Source organism: Colletotrichum lupini, chromosome 1 (assembly GCF_023278565.1).
Source record: "Colletotrichum lupini chromosome 1, complete sequence".
Taxonomy (NCBI): Eukaryota; Fungi; Ascomycota; class Sordariomycetes; order Glomerellales; family Glomerellaceae; genus Colletotrichum; species Colletotrichum lupini.
The window spans coordinates 1496488-1518138 of NC_064672.1; the positions used below are offsets into that span (position 1 = coordinate 1496488).

Genomic DNA, 21651 nt, shown 5'->3' on the forward strand with positions numbered 1-21651 from the left:
TCGCACTCATGGTTCGCTCCCACCCAGGCACTTGCCTGCACCCTCTGCATATCCATATTCCAAACTTCGTATAGCCAGAATTAGCCCTGACCACTACACCCCCGGAGCCACATTGTCATGTACCAAGAAAGAGGGGTCTGACGAACAAGAGGAGCAGGCACAGGTACCTTTCTTTGCCTTTTCTTTACTGCGCATATACTCCCTACCCACGGCCTACAGACTCGCTCTCTGGAGTCTGGACAGTGGAAACTGGAGAAGAGGCACAGAGAGGTCCTGGTTCCAAGAGGAAGGGCTAACGATTCGGCTGGCCCGTTCCTGCAGAAGGAAGCCCCATCCGCCCATCACGGAATCGATGCCCTGCGGCCCTGCGGCCTGCTCGCCTGCATCCCCTTCCCCATCCCCATCCCACTCTCGCCCCAAAGACCCAAGAACCAAGACCCAAGACCAAGACTCGCAGACCTGACAGTGCCAGACTGGAGCCTTGAGAGGCGAGGCGGACGGAAAGATCCTTCCCATGGACTCTTTTACGGTGGCCCCCCCAGCCACTCTGCTATTGTACCATGTGCCTGTTCCCTCAATTCCTGTGCCTGTGCTTCTTGTGCCTTTGCCTGTGCCTTTGCCAGTGATCCCCCTTTCCGCCTTCAGCCTGGGGCATATTGCAATTGGACTGACCCAAGCTCCTACGAGATTACCCCCTTTTCTACCGGTACCAGCGTGGCGTTGACGGCCGAGTTTTCTTCCCATCCGTCCCGCGCTTTGCCTTGCAACCCATCCCGTCATTCGTTCTTGCTTGCTTGCTGGTCTGCTTCGCGGCCTTTCTCTCCTCCCCCCATCCCATCACCACCACACTCCTTCGAGCTTCACTTCGTCACTCATTCCTGTTTGTCTTTTTTTTTTTTGCTTGTACAATCTTTTGCTCACTCGCCCCTCCCGGCGAGTAAGAGTTCACACAAAATGTCTAATTCAGTATTGGCTTGGGCACTTACACTCCTTACCACATCATCAACCCTCGTTTCCGGCCTCAAATACACCGCGAGCGAAGTCGATTACAACCTCAACACCAACAGATTAGCAAAGAGTCCTGCCGAATACTCAGGAAAGAGAGATGGCCACAACTTCACAGCATCGCCCCCCAACTGGCGGTTTCCCTACTACACGTTATTCATCGATCGATTCGTAAATGGCGACCCCGATAACGACAATGCCAACGGCACACTCTTCGAGCATGATATCATGAGTAACCAGCTCCGTCATGGAGGAGATTTGGCTGGCCTCGTCGATACGTTGGATTACATTCAGGGCATGGGGATCAAGGCACTCTACATTGCCGGCTCACCCTTCATAAACGACCCGTGGAAGGCGGATTCATACTCGGTACGCTAATCGCCTAAGAGCACACGATCCACGGCAGTGCCGCGAATACTGACATCTCGCAGCCCCTCGACCTCACTCTCCTCGACAAGCACTATGGCAACATCACGGCGTGGCAAGAAGCCATTGATGAGATTCACAAGAGAGGGATGTATGTGGTCATGGACCAGACTATGGCAACGTAAGTATCCGATGGCTCACGTCGGCCTCTCTTCTGTTACTCACCGCCTCTAGCATGGGTGATTTGATCGGTTTCGAAGGATACCTCAACACGTCCACTCCATTCTCAACTTCGGAGCACAAGGTTCAGTGGAAGACATCCAGAAGATACCTCGACTTTGACATCGGCAACGAATACAATGACTCCTGCACGTACCCGACTTTCTGGTTTGAGGACGGAAAGAAGGTCGATGTCTCTTCTCAGCTGAAAGGCTGCTACGACAGTGACTTTGATCAGTACGGTGACATTGAGGCTTTCGGTGTTTTCCCTGATTGGCAGCGTCAATTGGCAAAGTTCGCCTCCGTGCAAGATCGTCTGCGTGAGTGGGTTCCCTCAGTTCGCCAGCGTCTTGAGCTCTTCTCCTGCATGACCATTCAAACCCTCGACATTGATGGATTCCGTATCGACAAGGCTGTTCAGGTCACAGTCGACGCCCAGGCTGAGTGGAGTACCGCCATGCGAAAGTGTGCAAAGGACCTTGGCAAGGATAACTTCATGGTCGTCGGTGAGATTACCAGTGGTAATACTCTGGGATCTATCTACCTGGGCCGTGGCCGAACCCCCTCCATGGCCTCCGCACTCGAGCTTTCCGACGCCACCAACCTGGATTCGAACAGCTCTTCCACCTCTGGCAGCTTCATTCGTGAGCAAGGCAAAAGCGCCCTCGACGCTGGCGCGTTCCATTACTCAATTTACCGTTTCATGACCCGTTTTCTCGGTTTGAGCGGTCATCTCGAGGCCGGCTACGATCTGCCGACCGACTGGGTTCAGACCTGGAACCAGATGATTCTCACCAACGACTTCTACAACGCCAACACTGGAGAATTCGACCCCCGTCACTTGTATGGTGTCACCAACCAGGACGTTTTCCGCTGGCCCGCCATTGAGAAGGGAACTGAGCGCATGCTGCTCGCCTACTTCATCACCACCCTGCTTCTTCCCGGTGCTCCGCTCGTCTACTATGGCGAGGAACAGAACTTCTATGTTTTGGACAACACCGCCGAGAACTACGTTTTCGGTCGTCAGGCCTTCTCGGCCGCCCAGGCATGGAAGGCACACGGATGCTACGCGGGCAACAACTCCGTCTACGTCGGCTGGCCCATCACCAAGGGCAAGAAGGGCTGTGAGGACGACACTGTCGCGTACGACCACCGTGATCCCTCGGCTTCGGTACGCAACTGGATGAAGCGCTTGTTCTCTTTCCGCGACAAATATCCCGTTCTTGAGGGTGGCTGGCTCCTTGAGCAGCTTTCAAACAAGACTCATGGCGTCTTGTACTCGGGCAGTCCCACTGCAACCGAGACCGGAATCTGGAGTGTCGCGCGTGGCTATATGAGCAACCAGAACAAGACTGATGACCCGGTTTGGCTGGTTTACCACAACAGCCCCAATGAGACCACCTACGAATTTGACTGCAGTAATGAGGCAGATGCGTTCCTCTCGCCCTTTGACGGCAACACCAAGGTCAGAAACTTGTTCAGCACCGATGCCTCCATCACTCTCGAGAGTTCGACAAAGGAGAACGGCTTCAAGGGAGCGGGTCACAAGGCCGGCTGCCTTAGCAGCATCACCATGACGCCTTTTGAGTTCCGCGCTTACGTTCCTGATACCGAGTGGATGGAGATTGCTTCTTCCATTACCGGTTTCGAGCCTGGCCATGACACCCCCATCGACTCCACCAATGCCAACGGAAAGATCCCCATCGCTTTCAAGTTCTCGACCGAGATGACTTGCGCCGATGTCACCAAGGCCGTTTCTGCCTACGTCAACGTCGACGCCAATACCCAGACAAACATCACATTCGATACTCCTGTGTGCGGTGCTATGGATCCCATTGAGAAGGAGTCGTGGACGGGCGCTATTGCTTCAGTCTGGAAGTGGTCTGCCAACCTCCAGAACGTCCCTGATGGCATTGTCAAGATCACTGTCGACGGAGTCACAAACACTACGGATCACTTCCTCCTCCGCTTTGGCAAGCCCATCAACCCCGTTGTTTTTCCTGCTTCCGCCAACTACTCGCGGTCTCTGATGCAGCAAAGCGGCACCGAGTACTTCATCAACCATGCCGCCCCTGGTGCTAACAAGTGGCGCTACAGCACCAATTGGGGTTCTTCCTGGAGCAGCTGGATGCCCTACACTGGTGCGAGGCAGCGCATGGTCCCTCAAGCCTGGGAGGGTACCGACCTCCAGAAGTGGGAGGGTGAACATCTCATGGTTCAGTACTTCAGCAAGCCCCTTGGTTCGTCGTCTTTTATCCAGCATGCGGACAACAGTGTCATCCCCTTCTCGCGTCGTTTCCCTCACATTTTCCTCCACGGACCCTTTAACAAGTGGGGTTACGATGCTGGCCTGCCTAACCTGATGACCCAAGTCGGCGACAACATGTGGGAGCTTCACTTCATGTACGAATGGCCCGCCCAGATTCAGCTCAACCTCTGGGGCATCAACCCGGACAACCAACCTGATGCGTCCTTCATTTACGGCGATCCCAACGGCGATGGTGTCCTTGATCGTCTGCCCCCCAGCAGTTTGTCCGACAACGTCGTGAACCTGACTTCGCCGCCACCGATGCCTGCGCTCTCCTACAAGCTGGTTCTCAACGACGCCAACTGGAACTACGTCGCCGTTCCCCAAGGAAACATGTGGATTCAGATTGCCTTCTTTTTCCTTCTCGGCCTCATGCCCATTATCCTGGCTGGACTGGCTGGCTGGATCTATATGAAGGGTTTCTACCAAGTTAAGATTAACAAATCAGGATTCTCCAAGAAGGGTTGGTTACCACTCAAGCTCGGGAATGAGTCCAACATTAACTTCGGCGAAAAAGGCAAAAGTCTCGAGATGTCCCAAATTCCTCCGTCGCCAACCGTCACGCCAGCTGCCGTTGCAGCCACCGGTGGCGCCCCCCGAAGGAAGGTCCTCATCGCCACCATGGAGTACAACATCGACGACTGGAAGATCAGCATCAAGATCGGTGGTCTTGGTGTCATGGCCAAGCTCATGAGTCAAGCTCTCACCCACGTGGACCTGATCTGGGTTGTCCCTTGCGTTGGCGACGTCGACTACCCCATGGACCACGAAGCCGAACCGATGTTCGTTGAAGTCATGGGCGACTCCTTCGAGGTCAAGGTCAACTACCACGTCTACAAGAACATCACGTACGTCCTCCTCGATGCTCCCATCTTCCGCCAGCAAACCAAGGCCGACCCCTACATTGCGCGTATGGACGATCTCGAGAGTGCCATCCTGTACTGTGCCTGGAACAGCTGTATCGCCGAATCCATCAAGCGCTTCAACGCCGACATTTACCACATCAACGATTACCACGGAGCTGCTGCTCCTCTTTACCTCCTCCCGCAGACTATCCCCGTCTGCTTGTCGCTTCACAATGCCGAGTTCCAGGGCATGTGGCCCATGCGAACCGAAGAAGAGCAAAAGGAAGTCTACAGCGTCTTCAACCTTCCCGCCAAGGTCGTCAAGGACTACGTTCAGTACGGTTCCGCTTTCAACCTGTTGCACGCCGCCGCCAGTTATCTTCGTATCCACCAGCGCGGTTTTGGTGCCGTCGGTGTGTCCAAGAAGTACGGTGACCGTTCTTTGGCCCGTTACCCCATTTTCTGGAGTTTGAAAAACATTGGTCAGCTGCCCAACCCGGATCCTTCCGATACTGGAGAATGGAACCCCGAGGACGATATCAGCAACTCCACCGACGAGATCAAGATCGACGAGACCTTCGAAGCCAACCGCGCTACCCTGAGAAGACAAGCTCAAGAGTGGGCCGGTCTCGATGTGAACCCAAACGCGGATCTCTTCGTCTTCGTCGGTAGATGGAGTTTGCAAAAGGGTGTCGATCTGATTGCCGATCTGTTCCCCAGCATCCTCGAGAAGTACCCCTCTGTCCAGCTTATTGCTGTTGGCCCAGTCATCGACTTGTACGGCAAGTTTGCTGCCCTCAAGTTGGCCAAGCTCATGGAGAAGTACCCTGGCCGTGTTTTCAGCAAGCCTGAGTTCACTCAGCTGCCTCCCTACATTTTCAGCGGTGCTGAATTCGCTCTTATCCCCTCTCGTGACGAGCCCTTCGGTCTTGTCGCCGTCGAGTTCGGTCGCAAGGGTGCCTTGGGTGTCGGTGCCCGCGTTGGTGGCTTGGGCCAGATGCCTGGCTTCTGGTTCACCGTTGAGTCGATGAGTCCTCAGCATTTGCTTCACCAATTCAAGCAGGCCATTGCTTCGGCTCTTGCTTGCAAGCCTAGAAAGCGTGCTCTTATGCGCGCATGGAGTGCCAAGCAGCGTTTCCCCGTGGCGCAATGGATCAGACAACTCGACACTCTGTACAACGACTCCATCAAGGTTCACAACAAGGAGGCTGCCAAGCAGAAGAAGGCTGGCGGCATTCGCAACCTCACCGACTCTTCCTTGAGATCAAGCGTTGCCGTCAGCGAGTACGGTGCTGAGCTCACCCCCACTGGCTCGAGAGCTCCCTCACCTCTCCCGCCGCCGAGCCGTATCGCCAGCCCTGCCGGCCGCCTCAACTCTCCCGACCTCCAGACACCCAACATGCCGTGGTCGACGATCTCCTCTTCCCGTCGCAGCTCTTTCTCGAGCTCAATCGGTGGCCGTGACAGTATGCTTGCGCCCCGCGACAGCATGTTTGCCAGCGGTCGTGAGAGTATGGTTAGCGTTGACAGCTTCGCGATTCGCGCCCAGAACGACATCTCCTCTCCCCAGACTCCCGGCTTCGGCGACGCTCTTGGCCTGCCCCAGCCGAGTTTCTACAAGCAGCAGCGCAACAGCTCTCAGCTGTCCCTGCCCGATGTCGTCGGTGATCGCCACGACCTCAAGCTGCAAAATGTGGACCAGAACTTTACTGATAAGAACGGAGAGTTCTACGCCGAGTTCGAACAGATGCTCAACAAGCTTACAGCCAAGAACTCAGGCACAGACCTTTGCATTGAAACCTATCTCAAGAAGAGTGAGAAGAAGTGGTTCGCAAGATACAGAGACGCCAAGCTCGGCCGCAGAGATCACAGCAGATCAAGAAGCCCTGCGCCTGGCAGCCGCCCTGGCTCCAGCAAGGGACTCGGTGCCAAATTCGACGTCGATGAGCGTGGCCGTAGTCGCACCCCTAGTGGACTCACCGGAGCGTCTCGCTACGATGACAGCCCTGTCGACGACGAGTTCCTTCTGGGCGACAACTACAACGCGCCTACTGGTCTCAAGAAGATCCTGTCCATTCGCATTGGCGACTGGCCCATCTACGCCTTCTTCCTTGCCTTCGCTCAAGTTATCTCCATCAACTCGTACCAGATTGTTCTGCTTACGGGTGACACCAACCAGACGCCTCTGAAGCTTTACATCGTCGCCGCGACGTACCTAGTAACATCAGCCCTGTGGTGGATCCTGGTGCGCTTCACCAAGTCCGTTTACGCCTTGTCTCTGCCCTGGGTCTTCTTCGGCCTCGCTTTCGCCCTCCTGGGAATCTCGCCTTACCTGACTCCTTGGCAAGCCAGCGCTGCTATGCAAGACGCCGCCACTGCCATTTATGCTGCTGGCGCCAGCGCTGGTGCTCTGTCATTCGCACTCAACTTTGGTGACGAAGGTGGTGCTCCCACGAAGCAATGGATTACTCGTGCCTTGGCCGTCGCCGGTGTTGCTCAGGTTTACTCCCTGATGCTCTGGTACTGGGGATCTCTTACTCACACCCCGGAGACTTCCCCGTTGGCCTTCTTCGACGGTACCAATATCTCCAAGGGTATTGTCGTCTGTATTCCTATCGCCATCATGCTCTGGTCCATCGGTCTTGTCCTGTTCTTTGGTCTTCCTGACTACTACCGCCAGGCGCCCGACAACATCCCCGGATTTTACATCTCTCTCGCCCGCCGCAAGCTTGTACCCGTCTTCTTCATCATGATCATCATCCAGAACTACTGGCTCTCGGCGCCTTACGGCCGCAACTGGGGTTTCCTCTTCGCCTCGCAGTTCATCCCTGGATGGGGTGTTGTTCTTCTCGCCCTTGGATTCTTCGTCGTCCTCTGGTCCATCATCCTCTACCTCTTCTCCTTCTTCTCCGAGAGCCACACATGGCTTCTGCCAATCTTCGCCATCGGCCTGTGCGCTCCTCGTTGGGCGCAGATGCTTTGGGGTACCAGCAGCATGGGCATGTACCTTCCCTGGGCTGGTGGCCCTGTTGGCTCGGCCATTCTGTCTCGCTGCCTGTGGCTGTGGCTTGGCCTCTTGGACAACATTCAGGGTGTCGGTCTGGGTATGATGCTGCTCGCGACGCTGACTCGCCAGCACGTGTTGGCCGTTCTCATCGGCGCACAAATTGTGGGCAGTGCCTCCACGATGCTGGCGCGCGCGACGAGTCCCAACGCTCTCTCGCCCAACACAACCTTCCCTGATTTCTCCCAGGGCCTGATGCCCGGAGTCTCAAGTTACTGGTTCTGGATCTGCCTGGGCTTCCAGCTGGTGATCCCTATCCTCTTCTTCAAGTTCTTCAGAAAGGAGCAGGTATCAAAGCCTTAAAGAGATCATGCAAATGTTACTGCGATGCGAAACAAAAAACACAAATACCCGGAGGCCGCGATGCGCTTTGCGCCGCAAAACAAAAGCGCCGCGCCGCGCCGCGCCTCTTGTCACGTTTGGTCTTTGGGTCAGGGGTCCGGTTCACTTCCGACTTATGGGGCCTATTTTGGTTGTATAATGATGTATAACTTCTTTCTATATACACACACATAACTATCGCGTTTGAACAAAAGCGTTCGTTCATGGTCTACGAATTGGCTCTCTCGCGCGAGCGCTCGCATATCCGAGGGGGAAAATAGGGACGAAGGGGCAAAAAAGCCTCCGTCTCTTTGCATGTTATTTCTCATTCTCATTTACAAAACACATACACGCTGTTCTCTGGTCTCTTTGAGAGTTACAGAAAGCGGCGGGAGGCTGGGAGGCGAAAACCAATCTTTGACGGCAACAACGCTCATGGGAAATTATTTAGATTTAGACTCACGCTATGTCCTCGCTCTTTTTTATTTATTCTTGAATCATGAATAATACCTTTGCAATCAATGAGTTCCTGTTCCCTTTGCATTTGCCTTGACTGAGCCGTGACGAACAGATTGAACCACCGCCTCGACTTGTTGAGAAGATGTAAGTACGCCGCCCATTTACACATTTCCATCCAAGCTCTTGACTGACCTTCCATTGACTGATCCGCCGCGGGGTAGGTGGAATCATGCTGCAAACGAACACCAATCGCCTCATACTCCACGGCTCATTCCGAAGCAAGCTGCAACTCTGGCACCACTCACCCGAAGAAACTTGGCACCTAAAGCGCGGTACTCGCGATAATAGGCACCGGACTCCGAGGCCGTTGTGCTTTCCGACTTTATCCCTCCGGGATTCCCAGAATACGAAGATGCGCGTCTGCTAGCGTGCATACCGAAAATTAAAGATATGGGCGGGATTAGAGTCAAGGTTTAGGTTACCAAGCTCAAGACGGCAGGTCGATGCAAGGTACGGGATGTGATACGTAGGATTTGGTGTTGGACGCCCAGTCCAGGTGTGGACCGGCGTTGCTTGGCTTCCAAGGCGAGGTCGCCTCGGGGGTGGAGATGTCGCTGCGACGACTGCCGAAAGAGGATGGGAGACCGGGGTTTCTTCACGCTGGGTGCATGGCGTGTCGTGGTGTCGACATTGTCGATACGAGATCGTCAAGAGGTGATCTTATGGTATCACGCGAGAGCGGGCATGTTTGCCAACGGCTCTTTCTCATAAATGGCGCTCATCATCCTGCGAGTATGTCATGGAGAGAAGAGGAAGAGTCAGGGACTGACTGGGTCTTCTGAACGATCATTCCGTTTGAGACTTTACATTCGTTTTCTTGACTGACCGACCGACCATGCGTGTCGCGAGTGCCATCATCTCCGTCTTGGCCTTGGCCGGCGCGGGAACAGCCCGAGTATCCCGGCGCGCCGTCGACGAAGATGCTCGTCCTTCCAACGACACGGCCGTCGCGCCCAAGAAGTTCATTGTCGAGCTCGAGCAGGTTCGTTTTTTGACTTCCTGCCCATAGAAGAAACCATTAGACTATCTTAGTAAGAGGAGAGATGCTAATGCGCCTGATAGGGAGCCGACAAGGATGCCGTAGTCCAGCAGCTCCAGGCCAACGACCCGGGCAGCAAGATCCTCAAGGTCTTTGACTCGTCCCTCTTCAACGGCATCGCCGTCGAGTCGGACAGCGAGAACACGGACTCGCTCGAGGCGATCGTGCCCGTCGTCAAGGCATGGCACTCGACGCGCATTCAGCTCGCGCCCGTCGTGGCGGGGGAGTCGTTTAGCGACGATGCGAGGGCGCTCAATTACTCCATCCACTGGATGACGGGCGTGGACAAGCTCCATGAGCAGGGGATCTTTGGAAAGGGCGTCAAGGTTGGCGTTGTTGATACGGGGACGGAGTATACGCATCCTGCTGTGAGTTTACTTTCTTTTCCGCGTCTGTCTGGGGGAGGGAGTGGTGAATGAAGAGATCTGATGGGCTGACGTGATGTGAACACTAGCTTGGTGGGTGCTTTGGTGAGGGGTGTAAGGTTGCTGCTGGGTATGACTTTGTTGGTGACGAGAGTGAGTTCATGACGACCAACACGCGTTGAGCTGAGGACAGAAACTGACTTGTGCAGCGAATTGGCCTTACCCCGGAGCAGAGCGTCAACCTGACGAGGACCCCATGGACCAGGCCGGTCACGGAACGCACGTCGCCGGTATCATTGCCGGCAAGAGCTCCGAGTATGTGACGACGTCTCAAGACTAGCTTGGTCAGGGAAAAGAAAGCCTTAGCTAAACGTGTCGAATAGGTTCACCGGAGTTGCCCCTGAAGCCACAATCTACTCATACAAGGTCTTCGGCCCTAATGTGAGTTGCTCAGTCTGGTCCCCCCGCCCCTTGGAGACATGCTGACATCAATAATCCTCAGGAGGGCACAGCCGAGGAAGTCTTAATCGAAGCTTTCCTGCGCGCCTTTGACGACGGCGTCGACATCATCACCGCCTCTGTCGGCTCCACCGGCGGCTGGTCCGACAACGCCTGGGCCCTCGTGGCCTCCCGCATCGTCGAGCAGGGCGTCGTCGTCACCATCGCCGCTGGTAACTCGGGCGACGTGGGACCCTTCTTCCCCAGCAGCGGCGCCGCCGGCAAAGACGTGCTCGCCATCGGCTCCGCCGACGCCTCCATCGTCTCGGCCCGCCAGTTCGCCGGCACCTTCACGCTCGACGGCCAGTCCAACCGCACCATCCTCGGCTACCGTCCCGCCGAGGAGCTCTTCCCCGCCGAGATCGTCGGCTGGCCCATCGTCCCCGTCACGCTCAACATCAGCGTCGAGAACGACGCCTGCTCGCCGCTCCCCGAGGGTCTCAACTTCACAAACACCATCCCGCTCGTGCGCTTCGACGAGGGGTGCCAGGATTACATCCGCCAGCGATGGGTCCAGGAGCGCGGCGCGCGCTTCATGCTCTTCTACCTTACCGACCGGCCCGTCGTCGGCTTCTCGGGCTCCGGCTGGGCGCAGAGCAAATGGGGCCTACTGTCCAAGGACGCGGGCGAGGCCATTGTCAAGACGGTCATCGCCGGCGGCAGCGTCACGGCCGACTTCTCGCTCGACCAAAACAGCAACTACGTCGCCATGTACAACGCCGGCGGCGGGAAGCCGTCGCAGTTCACCTCGTGGGGCGGTACCTTTGACCTCGAGCTCAAGCCCGATGTCACGGCGCCGGGCGGGCGCATCTTTGCTCCGTTCATCGGCCACCGCTACCGCGACCTGTCGGGAACGTCCATGGCCTGCCCGTACGTCGCTGGCGTAGCGGCGCTGTATATCGGCGCGCGCGGCGGGCGCTTCGTACACGGCGCGGGCTTTGCTAAAGCGCTGCACGCGCGCATCGTCGCCTCCGGCCGCGCGATCCCGTGGTCCGACGGCACGACGAAGGATTTCGGGTTCTGGGCGCCGCCTATCCAGGTCGGCAGCGGGTTGATCGACGCCGTCTCGGTGTTGAACGCCACGTCGCAGTTGTCTGGGGAGACCAAATTTGCGTTGAACGACACGCATCATTTCTCGCGGTACCATCAGGTCGATGTGACGAATACCGGCCCCACGGAGCTCGAGTATATCTTTACGGTGCAGAATGCCGCTGGATTCGAGGCGTATTGGACTGCTGAGGCTGCTGATGCGGGGATTTCTGCTGTGCCGCGCATCAAGGATCTTGTTGAGATTGAGCCGGTCAAGATTGGGGCTGTTGTCAGCTTGCCGGCGGGCGGGTTCAAGGTTGGGCCTGGGCAGACCAAGACTGCGAAGTGAGTACTCTCCTGATTCCGTTTTGATATGTTGATGACTGGCCCGAAGGATTTTCTGGGCGGTCGCTTCATGGGAACCGCAATGATGGCAGTCGGCTAACACTAAGACTTCAGGTTCTCCTTTGACATTCCTCAAGGTCTCAACGCTTCGAGACTTCCCGTCTTCAGCGGCAAGATTCTCATTGGATCGAGCGCCGGCGATGTGCTCTCGGTGCCCTACTATGGTAGGCCTTGGTCGCCTCTTCGCGTGAAGCTTTTACTAACAAATTCCCCAAAGGTGTCGGCGGCAGCATCAAGCATGACATTGCTGACATGTTTTACACCTCCTACGGATACCCTCGTGTCTCGTCTGGTGTTAACCGGACCGCTCTCTCTGAGAAGTCTAGGTACGGTTTCCAAGTATACAAGTGAAGGGAGACAACAGACTTACACCCATCAACAGCTTCACCTTTGATCTCTCCCTCGCCAAGCAAGACTTTGTCAGGCTCCAAGTCGCTCTGACCTGGGGCTCTCGCCAGGTTCGCTGGGATGTAAGCAAATACTCTGTCTCCTCTCAAAGAACCGAGGAATACTAATTCCTGTCTTCTCTGCAGGTCTACGAACCCACCTACCAAGAGCGTGAGTGGGTATACCCTCCCGTCGTCGGCGAGAACAAGTACGTCGGCTCCGTCGCCAGCTTCGACGTCTACAACAGCGTCAACTACCCCGTCTTCGATCCGGCCACCGACAGCGTGAACAACACCTTCTCGTACCCTCTCCAGGACCAGTCTCGTGATTCGCCCTACGAGTCGTGGTGGCTTGGCAAGCTGGCGGATGGAAGCCAGATTAAGCCTGGAAAGTACAAGTCAGTCATCCCTCACCTGGATTTCATACCATCTATGTGGCCACGTAGACTAACACCCACGAACTAGATGGCGTATCGCGGCTTTGAAGGCCTTTGGTAACCCCAAGGCGTCGGATAACTGGGAGATTTTCGAGACGCCTGTGATTGAGGTCCTTCCGCTTGCCGGGAGCAATGCCACCGCTTTCCGGCGTTGAAAACTCTACTACGATCTAATGTAATATCGCTCTCCAATCCCTGTAGATTCACGATAAATCCAAACCACTTTTTCGTGCGCCCCAAGTGCTCCCAATGTAGTCCCATCAGCCCGCAAGTGTATCATCATTCCATCGCAACCAACTCATCACCAGCCGCACTTGGCTTGCCCGCATCAGCGTCCTTACCTATCTCCTTACCAAAGATACTCTTCTCGTCAAAGAAATTTACCTCCTGCTCGAGGGCAGCCTTTGCGAGCCGGTCCGCCTCCTTATTCTCCTTCTTCGGCACCTGCCAAAACTCCACCGCCACGCCCGCCTGGCCCAGCGACATCATGGTGAGCATCAAATTATCCCACAGATCCTCGTTCTTGACCTTTTCGCCCTTTGTGTTCTTCCACCCGTTGGCGAGCCACTTCTTCATGTGCGGCGGCTCGCCGTTCCTGCCGCCCGCGACACCCTCGACGAGATACGCCGAGTCGCTCTTGACGACGACGTGGTGCAACTTGAATGACGGCTGCGACCGCCGCGACAGCGACCGCATGGTGGGCAGTCCCTTGGTGGCAATCGTCGTCGCCTCCATCAAGCCCACAATGGCGGCGTAGAGGTCCGCGCGCTGCTGCGTGTGCTGCGGGCGGTCGCGGCCGTCGCTGCCGTCCGTGTCCTTCATGACGTGGCCCCGGTCTTTGGCGTCGGGGATGCGGCAGGCGCGGTTGAGCGGGTTGCCGGGGCCGAGGTGGACGCCGACGGCGGACTTGGTGGGCGGCTGATCGGGACTGTTCTGGGGCGGGCAGACGCCGTGGACGGCGATGACGAGGGAGTCAGTGTGGTGGGAGAGAGCCGCCGCGGGCTTGTCGTCGTCGTCGTCTCCGAATTGGATGGTGCGGACCGTGATGTTGGTGTTGGCGAGGGTGGTCCGGGTGAGGGCGTTGTGGCAGCGTACGTGGACGAGGTTGAGGGGCCCGTGGGAGCCGGGGAGTTCTAGGTCGGTTGGGTTCTCGCCGTAGAGATTTGTGTGGTCGTGGGGGAAGCGGCGGACGACGTAGCCGTCCGAGTTTGGCTCGACGAGGAGGCCGACGGGGTGGTTGGCGTGAGGGTCGTGACGAACCATTTTGGCGGGGTCGTGAATGGCGGTGTATTCGTGTCGTGAACGAGGTTAGGGATCTCTGTCGGCGAGGTTTACGATCCGTCTTAAATGTTTGAGCGGTCCACAGTGATGAGATAATAAAAGTGACAGGTGAGAAGGATGAGATGGATGAGAATGAGAGTGGCAAGCGTGAGAATGGAGTGAAGTGGAGATGCAGCGTTCCATCAAAACTGCACTGGCGTTCCCACTTTTCCCCGGTCCGCTTTCTTCTGTCTCTCGACTAAATGTCAGACTAATGAAATGTCCAGTGCTACCAGAATCGGATATTCAATGAGCTGTGAATCATTCTCGAGCTTCCCAAGTATGTAGTCGGATTGTCGCCCGTATTCCACTTTGCCTGAGGTGGAAGATGAGAAGACGGCACCGGAGAGGTCTTGCCGGACCCGGCAGACAGATAGTGGGTTCCGGATGCCGACCGGGCCCGCTTTCACGCCGAGTTGCACAATACTTCGTTCACAGGTCCAGGACCACGAGTGCCTTTGCAGGAAGGCGAATATGTAGAAATAGCGCACGCCTCCACTTGTCAAGTTAGATCTGGCTGCAATGGCTTACGTTTGACAGCCCCCAAACCTACCAAGAATATCGTGACCTTCCATCACCAAATGCAGGCGTTTGATGGATGCTCATCAGTATTCAGGACTCGCTTTACGATCTCGGTTCAAGGAGAAATGCGGGACCCAAGTAGAATATCCACTTCTCACGCCGAATTAAAAGGCTAGTGTATTAATGTAGTCATGAGTGTATGCATCTTTTCAAGTGAAAGGGGGATGGGATCTCGGCCATGCCCAGTGATACTGGAGTTTTTAACAATGCTTGATTGCTGACTCTACTTCCATGCGCACCTAGTTTTCCCACGCTGTACCATAAACCATGCTTTCTCATACTCGTTGAAGTCAAAATTACTCAGGGCTTCCTTCGATTGCCCAGCAGGACCGACGTGCCCGTAACGATGTTCAATCTTCTAGTGACGTCTTCGAGGGAAGCGGAAAACCTTGCCCACACCCTTGCCCTCGGCCTCGGAGCGTTCAAAGACATTCGATCTTCAAACACTCTATAAGACCATCACTGTTTGCGCATTTCGGCCAGTAGCTGGGATCGGTATCGGGTTCTTGGTAGGCATCAAACAAAGCTCATGATTGAGACAGTAAGTCCTGCCCGGCTCGGCCTTGTCGACGAAGCCGATGATCAAAGTACCTGCTCTTCCAACGTCTTGATCACGGCTCTGGCCTCCTCAAGCTCGGCCTTGATACGTTCGTGCTCTTCCCTCAGCTGGCCGAGTTCGTTGGCGAGGTTGATCCTCGCCGCGCTCTCCCTCTTCCACCATTCTCTGGCGATAGCAGGCCGACACTGGCGATTTTCCATCCGCTTCCGAAAGAGCAAGAAGTCGAGCTCCAGTCTGTCGTGCCTGCGTCTCAGCTCTGCGGTCTCGGCGTCCACTCTGCCCGGGGTTTCTGCGCGCCGAAGGCCTTCCGCGGCGCTAGGTGCCTGTGCGCCGGAGGAGTTGCGGACGGCAGTGCTCTCGCCTCCTGTGAAGGAGCGCATCAGTGTTTCGAATTTTGACTGCGATTTTTTGATGGAGTCCAAGACTTGAGGGGCGGTCTGGAATGGCTGAAATTGCTGCGGCTGCGGCTGCGGCTTTGCGGTAGACATGGCACCTTGGCTGGAGGACGCGGTTTATGCTTCTGCAGTTGGCGGAGGATGGAATGTAGCTCGACTTGTAAAGAGGTGTTCTGGACCTCTAATAGTCCAGTGGGAGTCTTAAGTACGCATCCCGAAGGTATGGGTCGAGTGCCCACTCTTCCTCGACGGCGAAATATGGCATTGAGATCCATCTTGGTGTTGCTGGATGATGACTGGCTGCATTGAACGTTGGAGAACAAAAGTTCCAAGGGGCATTGTCGATATTATAACGGTATATAAAGCCAGGTCTCATCGATTCCGTGAATCCAAATGCTCATAGGAGATTCGTTCACTACATTCCGGGAGATGAAAGCAAGAAAACCGGGCCCCTTTGAGGAGTGCATTCAAAACCTCAGGATGACTAGCCTTCAAACAAAGAAACGCTACACTCTAAAAGATATGCATGGTTATGAAATCTTACCTTGGATGGATTTCAATCCCCTTGTTGTCTTGAGGCATCAGCCTTTGACGTATACAGAGCATGACAGAAGCCACCGTTCCGTAGATAAGTGGACCAGTTTCAGAAGCGGAGACAAATGGAACTCTTTTAGGCAGGCTATGATTTATTTGAAATATGGTCTGAAGGTCATAGGTTTTCGTTTGCCTACTAAGTACCTACCTAGACAGCTTCGGGAAACGAATGGACCTTGCTCCAATGCTCCGTATGTGTGCTCTAATCTGGCCCCGTAGTTTCAATGATATGCAAGACCGTATCCTAGAATATGGCAATCCATTATTTGGGTTGACTCGAGGCAACTCCGCCCATCTTTACTTTCCTCGGTTCCGATGGCGTGTAAACAGTCCCGGAGGGCTCCGGGAAGGAAGCCCCACACACCGGCGCCGACTTGCATACACTTGCCGTGCCGAGTCCGTGCACCCGGGCGGAACGCACTCGTCCCCACAGCTAGAGAGCCAAAAAATCCGACAGGGGTCTCTGTCGGCCAATGGGCGAACCCTTAATCCGTCGCAATCGCGCATCGCCAAAATTTCGGGCCCCTACCAAGCTCTCCATTGCACCACCCAGCCCCAACCCGCAGCCTCTCACCAAGGCGTATCCACGACACCAACCAGCCGACGAAAGCAACAAGCGAAACACGAGAAGAGAGCCAATCGACCCCAAAACCAAGTCCAGCCTCAGCGCAAACCCCGACCGCACACCCGCGAATCCCCCCCCCCGAGCTCGGGCAATAGAGCCGACGACCAAAGCCCGCCCATCATGAGACCCTCACCCGTCCTCCAGGTGCTCAAGTACAGGCACCTGAAGCTGACGACCAAGGACGTCAACAAGGGCTTCTACAAGGGAAACCGGACGGGCGCCATGGGTCGCCACACAAAGTACGGAGGCTACGTGATCGAGTGGCACAAGGTGCGGACGTACGTCGTGCCGGAGGGCTTGAAGGATTTCAAGGTAAGGAGAGGACCGCGGGTACACCGAAAGGCGGATAGGAGACGGACGACTGCTCGATTCGCGGAATGCTGACGTGTCGGGTGTGTGCAGCTCACGCCCTTCGTCTCCGAGGCTGTGCGGCCCCTGAGGGGATCGTACCCCACGAAAGAAGGTCCCCGCGACCCCAAGCTCTACCTGGAGAACTGGAAGCAGGTGAACGGTGTGGATTAAGTGGGGAGGAGAGAGAGAGAGTCTGCATGGCTGGATGACGAGGAGAAAGTCGAGGAGAAGAAGCGAGAATGGGAAGTGCAGCATTGGAATTTACTGCTGCTACGGAATAGGTGAAACAACCCGAGAAATAAGGGGCAGGATCACGTTCTCACCTCAAAACAAAAGTGTACAAGAGCTGTATATACCCTCGACGCTGTAACAATATGTAAAAAAAGACAAAGTCACATCCAACAAGCATTTTGCGCATATCCACGCGGAGGATGAGAGTTCGCGAAGACCCCAAGTGCGAGAGTACAAGCTTCCCCAAGGGAAACCATGACGATCAAGATTTGTACACACACTACGATTCAAGCTTCTTATATACTATTTTATCTATACAGCAAACATCTCACACAGTCTGCTCCGACCCCCCGTGACCCACGACCTCCTTCCCCTTCCCCTTCGCAAGAGGCAGATCCTCCGCCGCCGTGACAAAGGTATCCAACGGCGGCCTCATACCCTCATTCTCCGTCGGGACTTGGGTGCTCGCCTGGGAAGCAGAAATCCCGTTCCCGTTGAGCTCCACCCCGTCAGTCGTCGCGCCCGTATCCGACCGGTTCAGCTGCGGCATGGGACTGATGGGCCGACTGTCGGCGCCCGACATGAGCGTCACCATGCTCGCCGTCTCGGCGTCCTTCTTGCCGAGACTAAACGGCAGCGCGATGCCGTCGAGGAAGGGCCGCTTGCCCGCGACGCCGGTGCCGCCGGGGACGAAATCTGGGCTCAGGTGATTCCCGTCGGCGGCGGCGGCGGCGGCGGCGGCGGCGGCCTGCTCGTTGTGCTTCTCTTGTTCTTTCCTCTTCTCGATGAGGGCTGCTACCGGTGTCGTCGTCGTCTCTTCAACTGCCGTGGTCTGAGACTCTTCCATCTGCGTGGAAGCCGGCGTCTCCTCCTCTTCCGTCTGATGCTCGTCCCGGACGAACCGCCGCTTGCTGCCCGTAGGCGAGCCGAGGGGCGCCGGATCCTGGTGCTCGATATCCTCAAAGGACCTGGCTCCCTCGCCGCCCCTGGGCGAAGTCTGCTGAGACTCCCGAGTTTGCTGCGACGTCCTGCCGGCGGCGGTGGCGGCGACGGCATCAGAGTCGGCCTTCTTTTCTCTTTTCGTCGTCGTCTCGTCGTGCCTGGAGCCCCAGAGCGACCACAGCGCCAGACCGATACTCTTGGTCTTCTTCCTGTCCACCAGCTCATCCGACGCCTTTCGTCGACCGGCCAGCGCCGTGGGCGGCGGCTGCTCGCCGTCGCCGAAGTCCATGTACCCGTCCGCCAGGTCCCTGATGATGCTCTTGTGGACCTTTGCTTTCGCGCTCGAGAACTTCTTGTCAAAGGTGGCTTTGGTGTCGAGCCACCGCCTCACGGGCGTGGGCCTGACGACGCCGACCTCCTCCGACTTCATGACGCAGCCGTCCAGCTCGGATTCGGGCGGGAGGTCGGAGACGACGCCGCGCGTGGAGATCTTTTGGCGGATCATGTGCTTCTTGAAGGGCGGCAACGGCATGCCCGCCTTGCCCACCAGCTCGGGAGGCTGCCCCCCGCCGGCGTTGTTCTCCGTCTGGTTCTCCTCTTTATCCGAATCCGAGGTGGAGCTGGAAGAAATCGTGGAAATGTCGTCGTCGTCCAGGATCTCAATCTCCGTCTGCTGCGCCCTCGCCAGCGCCCAGGCGCCAAACTGCGCGACGGCGCGGTACATGTGCTTGGCCGGGCGTGTGAAGCTGAGTGTCGGGGCGACGTGGCAGAGGTCGTCCCAGACCTGGAGCTGCACGTCCGTCGGCTTGTACTGCTTCAGCTGCGCCAGCCCGGCGTCGTCGAGACCCGGCGGCGGGTACTTGGCGGGGTTCGCGCACTTGTGTGCCACGTAGATTTGCTCGTCGCGGAGGACCTCGCCGCCGCCCACCATGATGAGGAGCGGCGGGAGGCCGCCCAGCGTCGGTTGCATTACCGGGCTGACCATGGGATGTGAGAGTAAGGCATTGGTCGTGTACATCTGGAAAGGGCTATTAGTATATCATGTGAGTGGAGGAAGCTCCCCTAAGAAGACTTACTTGGATTTGGTCCTTGACTGTGGTAAGCTTCCCGTCAATGGTGACGGAAAGCTGCAAGGCCGTCTTTGTGGGGTCCGCGTTACCAGAAGAGTCAGAGGTGCCCCCCAGCGTCTCGTTGCCGTCGCCCAGCGCGATGGGCGCCGCCTGCTTCTTCTCGAGCGTGTTAAGCTTCGTGGCGCTCTTCTCCTTGCCCGCCCGCGCCTTGATGGCCTGCTCCCTCATCATCTCCATATCGTCCTCGTTCGGCGGCGGCCAGGCCCGGGATGGTTTGTGGTGGAAGCCGGACGAGGGGATGTAGTCCATCTGGTTATCTCCCGAGACGCTGGGGAACGAGTGCGTGAGGTCGACCCAGGGGCTGATGAGTACAGCTCCCGCGGGCAGGGGAATACCGCGGTCTCGCAGGATACACAGCATCGAGAGCACCATGCCGCCGCCGGCCGAGTCGCCGGCCAGGACGATCGTGGTGGGGTCCTGGACGGTGAGGAGGTAGAGGTAAGCGGCGAGACAATCCTGGAGGCCGCAAGGGAAAGGGAACTGCGGCGCGAGGCGGTACCGGGGCGCGAGGACCCTCGCCTTCAGCTTGCGGGCGTGCCGCTGCATCTGGTAGCGGTGCTCGTCGACGCTGCCGAAGAAGTAGGCGCCGCCGTGGACGTAGAGCATCACCCTCTTCGTCGCGCCGCCGTTCTTCTTGCGCTCGTGGTAGTCGGCGCGCATCTCGATCCACTCGGCCTTGAGGGGGCTCTGCGGCTTCCGCCACTTCCACCATTTGCAACCCCCTACGGCCCGTACGCCTCGGGGTCCCAGTTGGGCCTCGATCAGGCCGGCCGACTTCTCGAGCTCGGTCTCGGGGATCTCGACGTCTTCTACCTTGACCCATTGCGGGTGCGGGACCCATTGGGCTGTAAAGGCTTGGAGCTCCTCGACGGTGTGGTGGGAAGCGAACTCGAGGAAGGATCGGACGAGGTGCAGGCCTTCATCGTAGGATAAGTGGGAGTTTGGTCCTTGCTTTGAAGTTTTCCGATTGAGGTACTGTTGTGAGATTGAGAATTAGTCAATTGCACTTGCGTACATGGTCATTGAGCTGTAGCTATCGCGGTAGGGGTTGCATTGCGTATTCTGTGACGAAATAAATCCGGGGGAAGCTGGATTCAGGGACGACCTGACGCGGTTGTGAATAGGGGATTCGGGAGAGACTCACATGTGAAAAGAGGGTGGATACGACGGTTGGCGTGACCGCCAATGACACCGACGTGGTGTTCAGCTTCAACGGATTCATGATTTCTCTCTCGTGTTCAGTCCAGTCCAGTCCAGTCCAGCCCGGCCCTCAGATCAGAAACTGAAGGGAGCAACGGAATCCTCCTCCCCTTGGACGGTGGCGGGGGATCTCTTGGCTTTTGAAAGCTTCCTCCCCCTTTGACGAGTTGGTGGACGATCCTATATTGTTTGTGGAACAGACCATCATGTTCGCTTCGAGGGAGCCCGGAGCGGGAAGCACAGAAGAAGGCCGCAACCCTGAAACTTCCACACCCCAGAGGGCTAGAGCTCACTACCGGAATAGGGGACCGATGACATCACTTGCAGCGCCCAAGTGGATGAGCCAATGTCCGCTGGGCCTGGTCGACCGGCCGTAGCTTCATCGCCAGCTGCCGGGATCATGAATAATGAGCTGGTCTGGCTGCCAAGATATGCAGTGCTCTCTCAAGATGAGTTATTGAGATTTAAGCGACATTTCAGACGTAGGCAATTGAGCAGCTTGCACGTGAGGTCAGGTAACGAGGAAGGAAGCTCAGGTTCCTTTTCAGGTGTTTTCAGCTGCCCTGCCCGTACGGGGCCCTGGCACACACGCCTGGCTCACGCCTGGCTAGACCCGAAAGCGGGACCGGGATGGGGTGGGTGGCCGTGGAAAACCCCACACAGCACAACCGACAGTGCAAATCGTCGCATGCACTATCCACCCTACAGGGGAAGCGGGAAAAAAAAAATTGTGATCTGGATATTTGGCAACGAAAACTGTCACCGCACCCCGAGCCAGAATCTGCCCCTCCATAACGTTTTTGATACCCCGCGAAATAGCAGCATCACCAAACAATGGCGACCACCGCCCCCATCACGGCAGGCAAGTTCACGATCCAAACACGCTGATGCCCAACATCTCTCTACAACATTGAAA

General features: G+C 56.7%; 6 protein-coding genes across 6 annotated transcripts; 3 read left to right on the top strand and 3 right to left on the bottom strand.

The window, feature by feature from the left end:
* Positions 1 to 954: 954 nt before the first annotated feature.
* CLUP02_00418 (alpha amylase) lies at positions 955 to 8110 on the top strand (the record flags this gene model as incomplete). The annotated part of the gene is made up of 3 exons (XM_049279466.1): positions 955 to 1374; positions 1437 to 1552; positions 1606 to 8110. The coding sequence occupies 3 exons, from the start codon at positions 955 to 957 to the stop codon at positions 8108 to 8110; spliced, it is 7041 nt and encodes a 2346-aa protein (XP_049135423.1).
* Positions 8111 to 8134: 24 nt separating this feature from the next.
* CLUP02_00419 (subtilase) lies at positions 8135 to 12961 on the top strand (the record flags this gene model as incomplete). Its single annotated transcript, XM_049279467.1, has 15 exons — positions 8135 to 8244; positions 8700 to 8731; positions 8809 to 9005; positions 9118 to 9379; positions 9448 to 9629; positions 9710 to 10054; positions 10141 to 10204; positions 10261 to 10366; positions 10435 to 10492; positions 10554 to 11923; positions 12038 to 12147; positions 12201 to 12309; positions 12366 to 12453; positions 12517 to 12767; positions 12835 to 12961. The coding sequence occupies 15 exons, from the start codon at positions 8135 to 8137 to the stop codon at positions 12959 to 12961; spliced, it is 3411 nt and encodes a 1136-aa protein (XP_049135424.1).
* A 124-nt stretch (positions 12962 to 13085) lies between these two features.
* CLUP02_00420 (uncharacterized protein) lies at positions 13086 to 14069 on the bottom strand (the record flags this gene model as incomplete). Its single annotated transcript, XM_049279468.1, has 1 exon — positions 13086 to 14069. The coding sequence occupies one exon, from the start codon at positions 14067 to 14069 to the stop codon at positions 13086 to 13088; it is 984 nt and encodes a 327-aa protein (XP_049135425.1).
* A 1221-nt stretch (positions 14070 to 15290) lies between these two features.
* Positions 15291 to 15755, bottom strand: CLUP02_00421 (uncharacterized protein; the record flags this gene model as incomplete). The annotated part of the gene is made up of 1 exon (XM_049279469.1): positions 15291 to 15755. The coding sequence occupies one exon, from the start codon at positions 15753 to 15755 to the stop codon at positions 15291 to 15293; it is 465 nt and encodes a 154-aa protein (XP_049135426.1).
* A 1246-nt stretch (positions 15756 to 17001) lies between these two features.
* On the top strand, positions 17002 to 17403 carry CLUP02_00422 (uncharacterized protein; the record flags this gene model as incomplete). Its single annotated transcript, XM_049279470.1, has 2 exons — positions 17002 to 17193; positions 17284 to 17403. The coding sequence occupies 2 exons, from the start codon at positions 17002 to 17004 to the stop codon at positions 17401 to 17403; spliced, it is 312 nt and encodes a 103-aa protein (XP_049135427.1).
* Positions 17404 to 17791: 388 nt separating this feature from the next.
* Positions 17792 to 20757, bottom strand: CLUP02_00423 (uncharacterized protein; the record flags this gene model as incomplete). Its single annotated transcript, XM_049279471.1, has 3 exons — positions 17792 to 19423; positions 19482 to 20510; positions 20680 to 20757. The coding sequence occupies 3 exons, from the start codon at positions 20755 to 20757 to the stop codon at positions 17792 to 17794; spliced, it is 2739 nt and encodes a 912-aa protein (XP_049135428.1).
* Between the last annotated feature and the right edge of the window lie 894 nt (positions 20758 to 21651).